General features: G+C 41.1%; 1 protein-coding gene across 6 annotated transcripts in view; it reads left to right on the plus strand.

The window, feature by feature from the left end:
* Positions 1-12,811, plus strand: part of Myo61f (unconventional myosin 61F) — a 35,177-nt gene that overhangs the window by 16,110 nt on the left and 6,256 nt on the right. For 2 of the 6 annotated variants that reach the window (XM_077426734.1, XM_077426735.1), the window contains exons 3-6: positions 11,179-11,392; positions 12,009-12,124; positions 12,210-12,280; positions 12,404-12,612. In XM_077426734.1, coding sequence (XP_077282860.1) covers positions 11,267-11,392; positions 12,009-12,124; positions 12,210-12,280; positions 12,404-12,612 — 522 coding nt within the window. In that variant the 5' untranslated portion in view covers positions 11,179-11,266. Of the gene's footprint in view, positions 1-132; positions 433-9,028; positions 9,268-10,127; positions 10,267-11,178; positions 11,393-12,008; positions 12,125-12,209; positions 12,281-12,403; positions 12,613-12,811 lie in introns of those variants that run through there. The other 4 variants (XM_077426733.1, XM_077426731.1, XM_077426732.1 and 1 more) reach the window with 4 other exon arrangements.

The following is a 12,811-nucleotide window of genomic DNA, read 5'->3' on the forward strand; positions in this document are numbered from 1 at the left end:
GTCGTTCAGCCGGCTGGCAGCCTGGCAGCCTGGCCTTCCTTCCTCTCTACCGCCGCCGCCACCTTGTGCCACCGGGTCACCGAAGAGGAGAGAACCTCTCCTTCAGACCGGCAGTTTCGTGCGTTACACCGTGGCGTGTGCACCGTGCACGGGATACACCACGCGTATATCGCGGCCGGCGAGACCGTTATCCAACGACGACGCGACGACGACGGTTTTCCCGCGGGTACGTCGAACCCGCGTTACACATCGGGGACCGTAACTTGTAGGGCTTGCGAATCGTCGAATTGCGCACCGCGATTACGGTGCGCGCCCCCCGTTCCGATGACGATGACCTGACGACGACGACGATGGATAAACACGCCGCCCGTCTGGACTCGTGAACCGCCACCGTACCCACGAGAACGAGAGTACTTGAAGCGCCGAACGAAAGTGAGTACGAGCACGTTTTTTGTCGTGGTTCACACAATCCTGGAGCATACAGAAATACGAGGGAGCACAAACGCGAAACCTTCGCGTCCTCCTGTTACAGTTCACCCGACCGACAATTCGTATCGCGTTAACGATATTTCACGTTAAATTAATTTATACGTCAATGAGAGCTAATCCATGTCGTACGTGTTAATTTTTATTTTGTTATATGTTATACTATTATTGTGAAACGAAAGAGATATTTTCTAAATTTCTCACTTAAATTTTTTAAATTTAAATGTCCAGGTTTTTTTTACTTAAAATTAAAAAATTAAACTCGGCCGGAGAAGATAATAAATTCTTTATTATTATTTGCCGGTCACACACAATTCATGTATTGACAATATTCATCTAATGTCGAGAAAAATTCAAGAACTTAAAGGCGGTTCAGACGAATTTCTTTTTCCGAAGGTTTTCGCGCGACCCGCAAATTAATGTATCAATTGCAATTGGCCTCTAGTGTGAGTATCGTCACGAGGAGGAAATCACGACCGCGTCTCGCGGTTTTATTAAAAGAACACACAGACATTGTCGCAGATGTTATGAGACGTCACGAATGTGCCTTGGATACAATATCCACGCGACGCGATATATTCCGTGGATTCGCCATTTACAGCAAATTGATCGCACACATCGCGATACGTTGCTACAAAGTATATACAGTCGCGGATGTTATGCTAAGGAAAAACACAATTTTATTTTTTATTACAATCAAATGTCGTAACAACAAGCAGACAAAACTGATTACATTTCACGATCAGCTAAATTAAAATTCAGCATTAAACTGATTATTTTTAATACTAAAGTGACAGGCGTAACAGTAAGCATAATTTCTTTTTTTCTATTATTAATAAATTAAAATATTTTGATTTTTTTTTTTAAAGCTGGCTGGAAACACGAGGACTTTGTCGTTGAAATACACCTTAAAAGAATTATCGTGCACTCCGATAATAATTACAATAGTATTTAATATTATGATTAATAGTATACCGTTTCATTGTGATATTTATTATTAATTTAATGTTAAAATCTATTGAGGGTATCATCGTTCAAATATTTCTTGAGAAAGATGCTAAAATGTATCTTTTGAAAGACGTTAGCGACTGAATCGTTGTTCGCTTCAAGCAAAGGTTAACGGTTTTTAAACACTTTGATGAAGACGTCATTGGTCTGTCAAAGCCGGTTTTACGTCGTCGCGTTATTGCATTTTAAGTACGACACGATGCTCGTTCGAATTTATCGCAGGACACTGCCGATTATGATGCCATTCTCAATGTTGTACTCTCATTTTTACCGCGTTATTTTTTACAGGGAATAAAAACTTTCACAAATTGCAAATTTACGATCGCTTGTAAAATAATCTTAAATTTTAGGCGCCATAAAAAATAACATTTTTTTTTTATATACGTATCTTTAAATTAATTTTTATGTATCGATGCAACTTGAAACTGTTACGTAACGACTAGAACGCGCGTATTTGACGATATTCCGGATTTTACGCAAGTCGATACTCGTCCGCTGAAGTGGATCGTAAAGCTCTTCGCAATTGACACGGGATTCCGCGTAAACGATAGCCCAGAACCGTTGAATTATCTTCCTGGGAAATGGCGAGTCGTCATCAGAGGCAGAGACAAAAGCGAGAATTCGACTGATCCCGCATTGTTGTCTGGTCGGATCGTACTCGCCCCACGTGCTCGTGGGACCATCGGATCATTTCTTTCAACGCGTGCGTTTGCTGCAAGTGCTCGAAAAGGAAGCAGGAGAAAGCGTACCTTCCTTATTCTTTTTAAAGACAAAGGCAGAAATCCGATCCCCGACCGTCGTGAAAGTGACGATTAAACCATTTTAGATGACGGCCGCGTGTCTATGAATAACAATGAACGGGGGAATGAAATATGGACGACGCGTAGAGTTATGTTCTCCGCAGAAACGGAGTCGACGTGCTTTGTTCTCACCTCCGCACTCAACGCTGTCTCGGCCGTTTTACATTTACGTTAAGCCAAACATATACGATGCGGGGAGCGCAGACTGTAGACTGTAAATCATATAGTGGGTGGGAGACGATAGTAAAAGCAATTACGGATAATTATGGGCAGCAGCCCCGAATAAAATGTAATGCTAATGCTTTCACTTGTATTTGTCGAAATATAGAAACTCAAGCAGAAAGCACGAGTAAGGGTGTTACGAAGGTTTGAAGCTTTCGCTTCTATATACAAATGAGAGGTCACGCGACTAGAAAGTATACCGCGATAAGGAGTATCATTTGGGACATTACATGTTATCCGTGGCTCGTTAAAATTGCGACATTAGTTACTTTCCATTTACACTCAAGTGATCTGAGTCACTCAGTTGTGTGAGTATTTTGTACTTAGGTAAGATATGTCATTTTTTGCACTTACCTGGCTTGTTTTGGCGACAAAGCTATCGCATAACAATACAGATTCGTATAGCCTCACTTTTAATGTGAGTCTATTAGATTCATTAAAGCACGCGGTCTCGATTGTGGATGAAAAAAACTCAGTTGAATCTCACTTGCCAGCATGCTAAAAGAACGTGCATTCAACTGAGTTATGACGTCACAAGTGAGAATTATCTGAGTTACGGTGGTAAATGGAAGGCAACTATTAATCGTTACACATTATCTGCGGCTCGTTAAAATTGCGACATTAAAATTAAAACGATAAAAATAGCAAGAAGAGAAAGAAAGGGAAGAACGATTTCTCGCTTTCGGTCGCACGTACGCGAGACTAATAGACGAGAATGTTATCGCTGAGTCTACTTAGAGATCGTGTATCGCGTATCATCGCGATCGCGAAAACTGGCACGCAAGTAATTGTACCGAGACCGAAGAAACGTGGGCAGGACCGAGCGTGTCTGTTTCCCAGAAAGTGCGTATACGTAGCGACATGAGAGATCGCAAGAATTCATTGATGGAAAGAGAACCCGAGACGGTCGTGATCGCGGTGGAGAAAAAGAGCGAGTCTTTATGCGTCTCACCCGCGATCGGACTGGATTAGTCGTGATAGAACTGATATATCTTAATTCGGCAGCACTGCTCTCCTTTGTTCCTCCGTTCAGAGTGAATATTCACGGATCCAATGGCTCGACTTAACGTTAGACTGACTATGTCATTACAATGGGAAAAGTCGCGAAAATTAAAATTGAATCCGCTGACTTTCTTTTTCTTCGGAAAAAAAATTGATCGTCATAACAATTGACGATATATATTCGGAAGAAAAATTGTAACAATAAATTACACGATTAATTATTTATCACTCCGATAAGAATTATGATAATGAATACAAAGTAATTTACAAATGTATATATGTATAAAAGACATGATTAAATCATTGGGTAAAGTTAAAATTATAAAAATGAAGTGCGCGAAGGTGAAGTGTGAAAATGGAATGTGTGAAAATCTTTTATTTTTTTAATGCGCTACACACGCGCGCGGATTGTTGGTACTTATCGTGTACTTCCTAAAGACAATTTTCAACTTTTCACAAATATCCTTTGCTCGTTTCGTTCACTGGAAATTTTTATACTTGCACACACGTAATATAATCACTCTTATCCGCCCTGACATTTCACGGTTGGCGAATCTACGATCGCGCGTTACGTAACGATAGAAATCGCATACGAAAAATTCGTTACCCGGTCGTGCTACGCGCGGTCGCCCAAATCAAAACGAGTTTCGAGCGTTCACCTGTGGACCGGGGCGCTTTTTCCACCCAGATTATATATATATATTAAAGAACGTTGTCAGTTGATAAGCGTCGCGGAATTGAATTTCCGTCCCCCGATATATATATATATATATATCGGGTCGCATTACGACGACGCGAGATCGGCGACTTTCCGAAATTATTTACGCGTCAGCGATTCCGATCAGCGATTCTTCGGTATTCGACACGCGGGGATCGGGAAGCATGGACGATTCGGCGGGTTCTCCGTAACACGGCTGGTCTCACTTTCCGACGCGGTGCGATCAGATGTCGACGCACGTGCGGAGCAAACTGCGAAGAAATGTTATTAATTATAAGATTCTTGCGAGACTCCGAGACTGAGGTGTAACGATGATCCTAGACACTTGAAATAATTTCTCACAAACGGATTAAGCTGTCGTCCCCGTAAAAAAAAACCCTAACTTTCCGTTGTCCGGCGAAACGACGATGATCCCCGCGAAGAACGAGAAGCGTAACGCGAAATAACAAAGCGTAGGATTATTTTGCTCGAGCGACGAGCCGAGTAAAAGTCCATATTCGCGTCCAAGTCCGGATGATGCGGGGCTGAACTTTTAACGCGCGTTGAGTTCAAAGGAGGAGGCGACGTGAACCGAAAATAGATCGGCGCTTACTTCAAGGCTCGCCGTTGAATCGACTCCGCGGGGTCTTTCCACCCGTGCACCGTGCTTGGTGTTCCCTTGCCTTCTTTTTATTGTCCCCTCGCTCTCCGCCGCGCCGCGATTCGCTCCCGGTCGGTTTATTATTATACACGTCGTGCATATTCCACCACGCTCTCTTTCTCTCTCTCTCTTTCTCTCTCTTTCGCCCTGGTGTTCCTCTCGTTCCCCACATCTTCCGTTTTTCTCCCTCGTCGCGTCTGGACAGCAAGCGGAGCTTATTAAGACTCCGCTACTATACCGCGGACAAACACCTTGAACTTCAGGTCCGGAGAAGATGACCGAGGCTCAAGGTCGATCCGAATCCGAACCGGTTTCTCGAGAAAGATTCGGTGAGGAATACGTAAGATCTCCACACCTCCGCAGTTTAATCCATTAGCCGTCAACAAGGAGTAATACACCTGGGGAGTCGGTAAGACGCGAATAGCAATAACGATATTTGCATTATTTTATCGTTTTATATTTTATATCAACGTTTAGTCAGCATCACCGTTGGATAAATTTTTTATTAATCGACCTCTGACTGTGATGTTATTGCTAAATTGCGTTCTAAGCAACAAAAAATAACTTATATTTTATGATTGCAACTGTATTGAAACTAAGAATTATGAACGTGAATATTACTCAAGAGTCAAAAGCACTTGACTTTCTAGACAAGACCATCGGTAAGATGTTTTCTAAATACACGTTTCTCTAATCGGTTTCAAATTGCCTCGTCTATCTCATTTACATGACGTTTTCATCCATTAACCCGATTAATATTTGCCGTTACGCTGTAATAAAATAATACTGTAAAATAATATTCGAATAATATATTTTTTTTAAATATTATTCTTATTATAGAACGTTAATTAATGGTACAAGAACATTGAACAGTTTGAAAAGACGTTGTTCTACATCTCGCAATTACCTGATCGTTTGATGTGACATCGAAATAATGTAGTAATCGAGTAATGGAGTAATGGGGTAAGTCGGCACAGCCGAGAAGACGACTTTCCGTGAAAAAAATCTCTTCGAAGCGAGCCGAATCTTCGTCGCGAGGAGCCAGCTCGCGCTGAAAATAGTATATACTCGCTATGGGTCCCATCAGCCGCTGAGTGCAACCTGCGGCGAAGCGAAACCGCCTCAGCGTGAAACTTCTGACGGCACCTCCGGTGAAAAGAACGGGACACGCACAGGAAATGTCCGCGCGGAGTGCGCGCACACGTGTGCTTCTCTCCATTCTTGTTATAGATAAGAGCGCTTTTACTGTGCATGCAGGTTTCGTGCGACAGCGAAACGTGCCCCGGAAATCGTCGTTGTCCATCGATCGAGAACCGTGAAGGTGATCGTCGCGTCATTAGAGTAGCAGAGTGGATTTTGACAAGGGAAATTCACTATACCAAATCCCACTTCAATGAAAGTGTAACGAAGATTCACAAATTATAGCGAAGATCCACGACTCGCCAAACTGAGAGAACGCTTGATCGACAGGCCGAGAGAAATTGCAGACACATTCTGATAGAAACGTTTCTCGCTGAAAAAACTTTGCGCCGTTCATTGTCTCGCGAACTCTACCTTGGAGAATAACGCGCGCCCTCGTTCGTCATATAATTTTACGGACTCGCGCTCGCTCGTTCGCTGTTCAGCCCGCGCGTGTAAAATCCGCAAGAAAACGATGGTCCCGCGCGGTGAAAACCCGCGTCTCTCTCTCCTCCGACAAAAGGCTAACCGGTTTCCGAAAATAGGTTGCGTCGTCCTCGACGTATGTTATAAACGAACGGTGCATGTGCACGTTCGGAGATGCGGACGCAAGAGAATAAGAGGGAGAATTTACCCAATCGCTCAGATAACGTTGTGACGATAATTGCCGATTAAATTTAGCTGCCGAGATGACAGAACCGACGTTCGAAGTTATTTATAAAAAAAAGAAGAAAAAAAAAGATAAAATCTCAAATTTTACAGAACAATCATTGATCAATTCGTATCGTTAATCCCTCGAAATTCGAAATGCGAATTGCTAAGTCGATCAAAAAGATTTCACTATGGACGTTTCTCGCCGTCGTGTTTATGCCATCCTCGATGGAATTTTTCGACGCAACGCGTATTCCCGTCGCGTGTGTATCGCGCTGCAGATTTTCGTCTCGTCGATTTTTTTTTTTTATTCACCGAGCGTCCGATTCGAAGGATCCCCTTTTTTTCCCTTGACTCATCGACGCATTACGTCAGCAGCGTCCCCGATTCGGAGCCGCGAGTTGGGTGCAGAAAAATGCAGCGTGGCGACTTTCCGTTTCGCGCGATCGTGTTAGCACACGGCGCAGGAGCGCGCACACGATCGATCCCACTCTCCGAGTTAATCAAATAAAGGACATCACGCTAATCGGAAGTTTCCGACGAAATGATCTTATCGCGCTGAGGAGAAACGGCGGACCTCCGCCGACGATCTGTCCCCGAAAAAACGTTTCATGTTTCCCGACTCGTACATTTTATATATGCAGAAGATGCGAAAAAATTGCGGCAAGCCGCACATAAATCGGCATTCTTATATCCGGACTGCTTTTTCGACATTGGTATACTCTAGACGTGGTTTAAAAACGTGCCTCGTCCGTGTGTCTCTTTCGCGTGACTCATCCCCGCACGAAAGGCAAAAAAAAAAAAAAGAAAAATTATAAAATCGAAGCAGCTCGCGGAACGTATACGTGCGACTGGTTTCCGTCTGTATACTCGCTGTTTATGAACGCAACGTTTTCGATAACGACGAGCCGCGACAATGGTCCTCTTTGTGCGACGCGCGATTGATAATTCCCTCCGCCGCCGTAACACCATGCATATATGTTCACACGTCGTCGTTGGCCGCGATACGTCGCGACCCGCATTCGCGATTCCTCTTCGGCATCCGTCGCGTCGAGGCGAGGGAAAACTTGCTCGCGCCGAATGCGGGGTTCATGACCGGAGTATCAATGAGTCACATCGATTCCTCGCTTCCACGAAAGACGGACTGTTTCGCGCCGGAGATACTTAAACGTCGTTTGGCTGTCGATCTTGAGGGTCAATAATAACGCAACGCGCCGCCCCTCTTTCAGCCTTCTCTTTGTTCGTGAATAGTTGGTCATATGTATTTTAACATCTATTGGATATTTTTGAAATTTTTTTTCGTGCTTAGATCGTATCTATATATAAATAAGTAGTTAATAAATAATTTACGCGATCGTAACAGCCTCGTTTAATAAATCATAAAAAAATTAAAAGTGCATAATTGAGCGTGTTTAGTATAAATGCGAAGTGACATTGCAGTTGACGTGTCCCGGAATACTTTCTCGTTTTGAGAATCGCGATCGATCCGGTTAAAAAATTAATGCAACGATTAATGCAAAAATGCGACGTAAATCCCATATCGCGATAAGAATTGCGGGGAACGTTATGCGATCTTACACAACGGTACCGATAGCGAAAAGTCACGAATATTTTTATTACTTTTTGCCAGGAATCCGTTATACGTGCATGTCTCTGGAAAGAACGATTCGAGATTAGATTAGATTAGATACGCGGGACTTTATTGCAGCTTATCAGCGCACTGTTATCGATTAACGCCGGATTTGCACCGATTAATCTGCAATTGCATTTTGATACTTTACGCAGCCGAACAATCTTTGATTCGCGTTAGATACGTGACGTCAATAACAATAATCTTTCCTCCGCACTTTTAATTTTAACAACCATTAAATTCTATTACACTCATAAAGCTCATCTTGATCAACACGATAGAATTATTGATCGCAGCAGAAATTTAACATTCCCGGCATTTAATATAATATTTAATTCATTTGTTATACCTTTTAATGTAGCAAGTATTTGCGGAAATTATATTTCTAAGATTGCATTGTATTCTGGTTTTTTTGTGCAGACATAATGTTATATTTAAACGGAAGATGAAGTCGACGATATACATTATTATCTTCCTGAAAATATTTAGTTCGGAAACTCATCGCTGCTGAAAAAAATTTACAGTAAAACTCGATACGAAATTTTTCTTTCATTCTCGATTAAAGTTGCTCGTCCAAGAAACGAAGCATGCCGGTCATTAATGCGTGTAATATGAGCTTACTACGAGCTGCTCCGACAGTAGCCGCGCATTCTTACGCAGGTTTTCCCTCTCGGTACGCTTCGCTGTTCGGCGCCGTTTCGTTCCGCTATCAGTCGTGCGGATAACGAGAGGGGATCGACGTCGCCGACGGGTAATAGACGGGAAGGTGGTGGTCATCGCCGGGTCATTCTTGAGCAACAGTCGCGCAAGGTGGTTCCTCCGTTCTCATCCGGTTCCTCTTCGGTCGGCATCTCGAAGCAGTGAACGCGCGCCTCTCTCTTCATCCGCGTGAATCGAGTCAAACGTCGAAGTATAATATCAATTTTCTTACGTGCGTTTATGTTTAAGTATCGTCGGATACGATGACGGACTGTCTTCTACCTGGTGATTCGCGATTCCTCACGGCCGGGCCCCTTTTGCCACATTGCGCGACCGATTCACGTATCGTTGTAAAAGATCCTATTTCATTGCGCGTGAAATCAGAGGGAAAAAGTGGATTATAGATATGAAATTTATACAATGTGAAATATTTGTTATAAGTAAATCTATAATTGCGTTACACGCCGCGGAATTGAAAGGAAAAGGTGTAGATGCATTGTTGGAAAAAGTAGAAGTGGTATTCCGTGAAATTGGAACGAGATATATATAGACATATAGTGCTTACAAAAGTTTCTTGAATAAATCTCTTGTCTAATAGTTTTTGTTCGTTCGCATCGAGCGTAAATTTAATTAGCTTTCTGGAAGTTTTTGCTTCAAAGAAGTAAATTATGGATTTTATCGACGCAGGGAGATAATTAAAGTGACACGTGGACCGTTCCAGGATTAAAAATCGCGAAGAAGCGTACCATACCTCTGGAATATTTCATTATATTACCTCTGTTATCTTCTAGATAAGTGCATCGTGATCGCCATTACATATAAGTTCTTCGAGCAATAACACAACACTCGAGAAATACGACAATGTTTTTTAACAATAAGAGCTTTATACTTAGAAAGAAATTTTTTAATTTCTATCTAAGCTCCTATCGATACGGACAGTCCGATCAATTAAATAGATTTTTGTTTCGCCGATTTGTAATCGGACTGTAGCAACCATTTAATCTCTTCCGCTTAGATCCGGCAATATCAGACGTCGCGAATCGGCGAATTCGCGTTTATCTTATCTGACGAATTCGCGTTTCTCCTAACCAGGTAGCGAGGACTAGACCGGAGTCGGAATCCGCGATCGCGATTAACAATGCCGAAACGAAGATAACCGAGTCGATTTCGTGTTTCTTTCCCCGCTTGGATATCGCACAGGTGCAAGTCAACAGGATCGCGGAAACATGGGGTGAGTGCGTGTGTGTTCGAAATTTCTTCATACTTACAATTAGATTTCAAACAAACCGCAAAGTTATTTTGATTTCCCGTGAAGGACGACTTGGAATAAACAATAAACCCAGATAAACCTGTTCAATTTCAAATGTCGAATTTAACAATTTGTAGCTTGTCGGAATTACGGCAGCGTCAGACAGAAATTTTATGACTCTTTGGAAATTCGTTTGCACTATCGATAAACTATATATACGATACTTTTGCTCTCTCGACTTTCTCTCGTGTCGCTATATATACCTTTATCCACTCGGTGCATATAGAAATATTTGCCGACGAATCTTTATCGCCACTCGCTCTATATTGTCTACGAGCATTGAATGTTACGGACTTCGATATCTAATCTGAATTCTTATCGTTTGCAAGGCCGCGAGGCGAAATAGAACGGCGACTTTACACGCTACCTGTTAAATAAATTTTTAACGTCACTTAAAAATAGATGAAATAGAGAAAACGAAACCTATCGGAGCTAAATCAAGTCTTTTTAAATTAATGATGTTAATTTTTTAGTGACAGATTATACGATCAAGGTAAATTTCAATGACGAGTGACGTTAGATAAACGATATCTGCTTTTCCAAGTAAACTGGAGTTAAAAATCTTTTTTATATATAATGAATTTATAATATAAATATATTTAAATGTATACAATGTGACTATGAAATAATTGAATCAATGTATAAATTCAGTTTCATTTTCTTCTTATTGTTTTATTATTGTAAGTTGTAAAATTTAAAAAATCCTGATTAGACTAATCTTACTAAATTAATGGGCATAAAGTTGCGCATAAAGTTAATTGTGAATAATGACACGAAGGCTCGTTATGTATCGAAAGGTGTTTAGAGGTAGCTTATTCTCTTGGATATTTGCAGCGCGGAAACAGTCGACACCGGGGGTGTCTTCAGAAAACCCGGCGCGAGACCGGAAGTCCTCAAGCACGATCGGAAATTGCCCGAGAGCATGGAGCGCGGATTGCACGAGCGTGACCGAGTAGGCGTTCAGGACTTCGTCCTACTGGAGGACTTCCGCAGCGAGTCCGCCTTCGTCAATAATCTGCGTAAACGATTCAAGGAGGATCTCATTTACGTGAGTCGAAAGCGTAATTAATAATAGCGCGAATTAAAAAAGAAATTCTCAGTTATTTCATATACCTATAATTTGTCAGACAGAAGAGTAGGATATATTTTAACAATTTTTTTTTGGTAGTTTTAATTTATTTTTATATGTTTTGTTCGTAATTAATGAGAAATAAATCTTGAGATTTCAAAACTTTGCATAAAAAATTTTTTATTTTACATTTTTGTGACTTTTCCCCATATAAAATCATATCAAAATATAGATTTCTCAGCTATGACAATTGATGGCGGACTATTTTATACGCAGCTGAATGTATAATAATTTCAGCTTACGTGCCAAGAAGTACACTTGGTTTACTTAACATTAAATATTTACTTAACACATTAGTATACTACCTATTCTTCCTTACTCTAGTAATCTCTTTCTCTCATCATTCTATACTCTTTCCAATATTTTTCTCTTATCTCTACCTAATTCCATAAATCTCGATCAATCCTTAATCCTTAATCAATTTTTAACACTCCTCCACCTGATTAATACTATCCCTATCTTGTCTACGCAGCTAAATAAATAAAAAAATTTAGAGTGACACAATGAAAGAAATTTTTTATCTTTAATATCGTAGACGTACATCGGCCAGGTGTTAGTGTCGGTGAATCCTTACAAGAAACTGCCCATCTACACTACGGAGACCATCCTTTACTATCATGGGAGAAATTTTTTCGAGGCACCTCCTCACATGTAAGCATATCTGCAAGAGAAAGTGCGACAAATTCGGGCTGCCCTGTATAAAACGCCGATATTAATTAAAAATTTATTTTCACAGTTTTGCTCTCGCGGACACTGCCTATCAATCTCTGTCTAAGGAAAATCGCGATCAATGCATCCTGATTTCGGGTAAGAAATCACGCCTTTATTCGTTTTACATTGACATCGAATTGTTTATAATTCCTTTCTCTCGCTCCTTTTTATCATCGAGTTCATTTTTCTACATTTTTACATCTTTTCTTCGCGTTTAAGGCGAATCGGGATCCGGAAAAACAGAGGCGTCCAAGAAGATCTTGGAGTTTATCGCGGCTGCTACTGGGCATAAAAAACAAGTGGAAGAGGTGAACGATAAATTGATTGGCAGCAATCCCGTGCTGGAAGCTTTCGGTAACGCAAAGACCAATCGCAATGACAATTCATCTCGCTTTGGCAAGTACATGGACGTTCAGTTCAATTTCCAGGTGAAAATTCAATTTAGTAACGAGTTTCTTTTAAAAGCGAGATCAAGAGAAATTGTAGAAAAATTTCGTCAAAATTAAGTTATTAAATAAATTATATTATTATCTGAAAAATAATAATCAAAATTAATTGTGACAATAATTCGAGAGAGAAAAAAAGAGGTATATTTACAGGTTATATTAATGTAATTACTGTACTTAT

This window comes from Temnothorax americanus, unplaced genomic scaffold (assembly GCF_048541705.1).
Source record: "Temnothorax americanus isolate GAGA-0224 unplaced genomic scaffold, ASM4854170v1 Scaffold12, whole genome shotgun sequence".
NCBI lineage: Eukaryota > Metazoa > Arthropoda > Insecta > Hymenoptera > Formicidae > Temnothorax > Temnothorax americanus.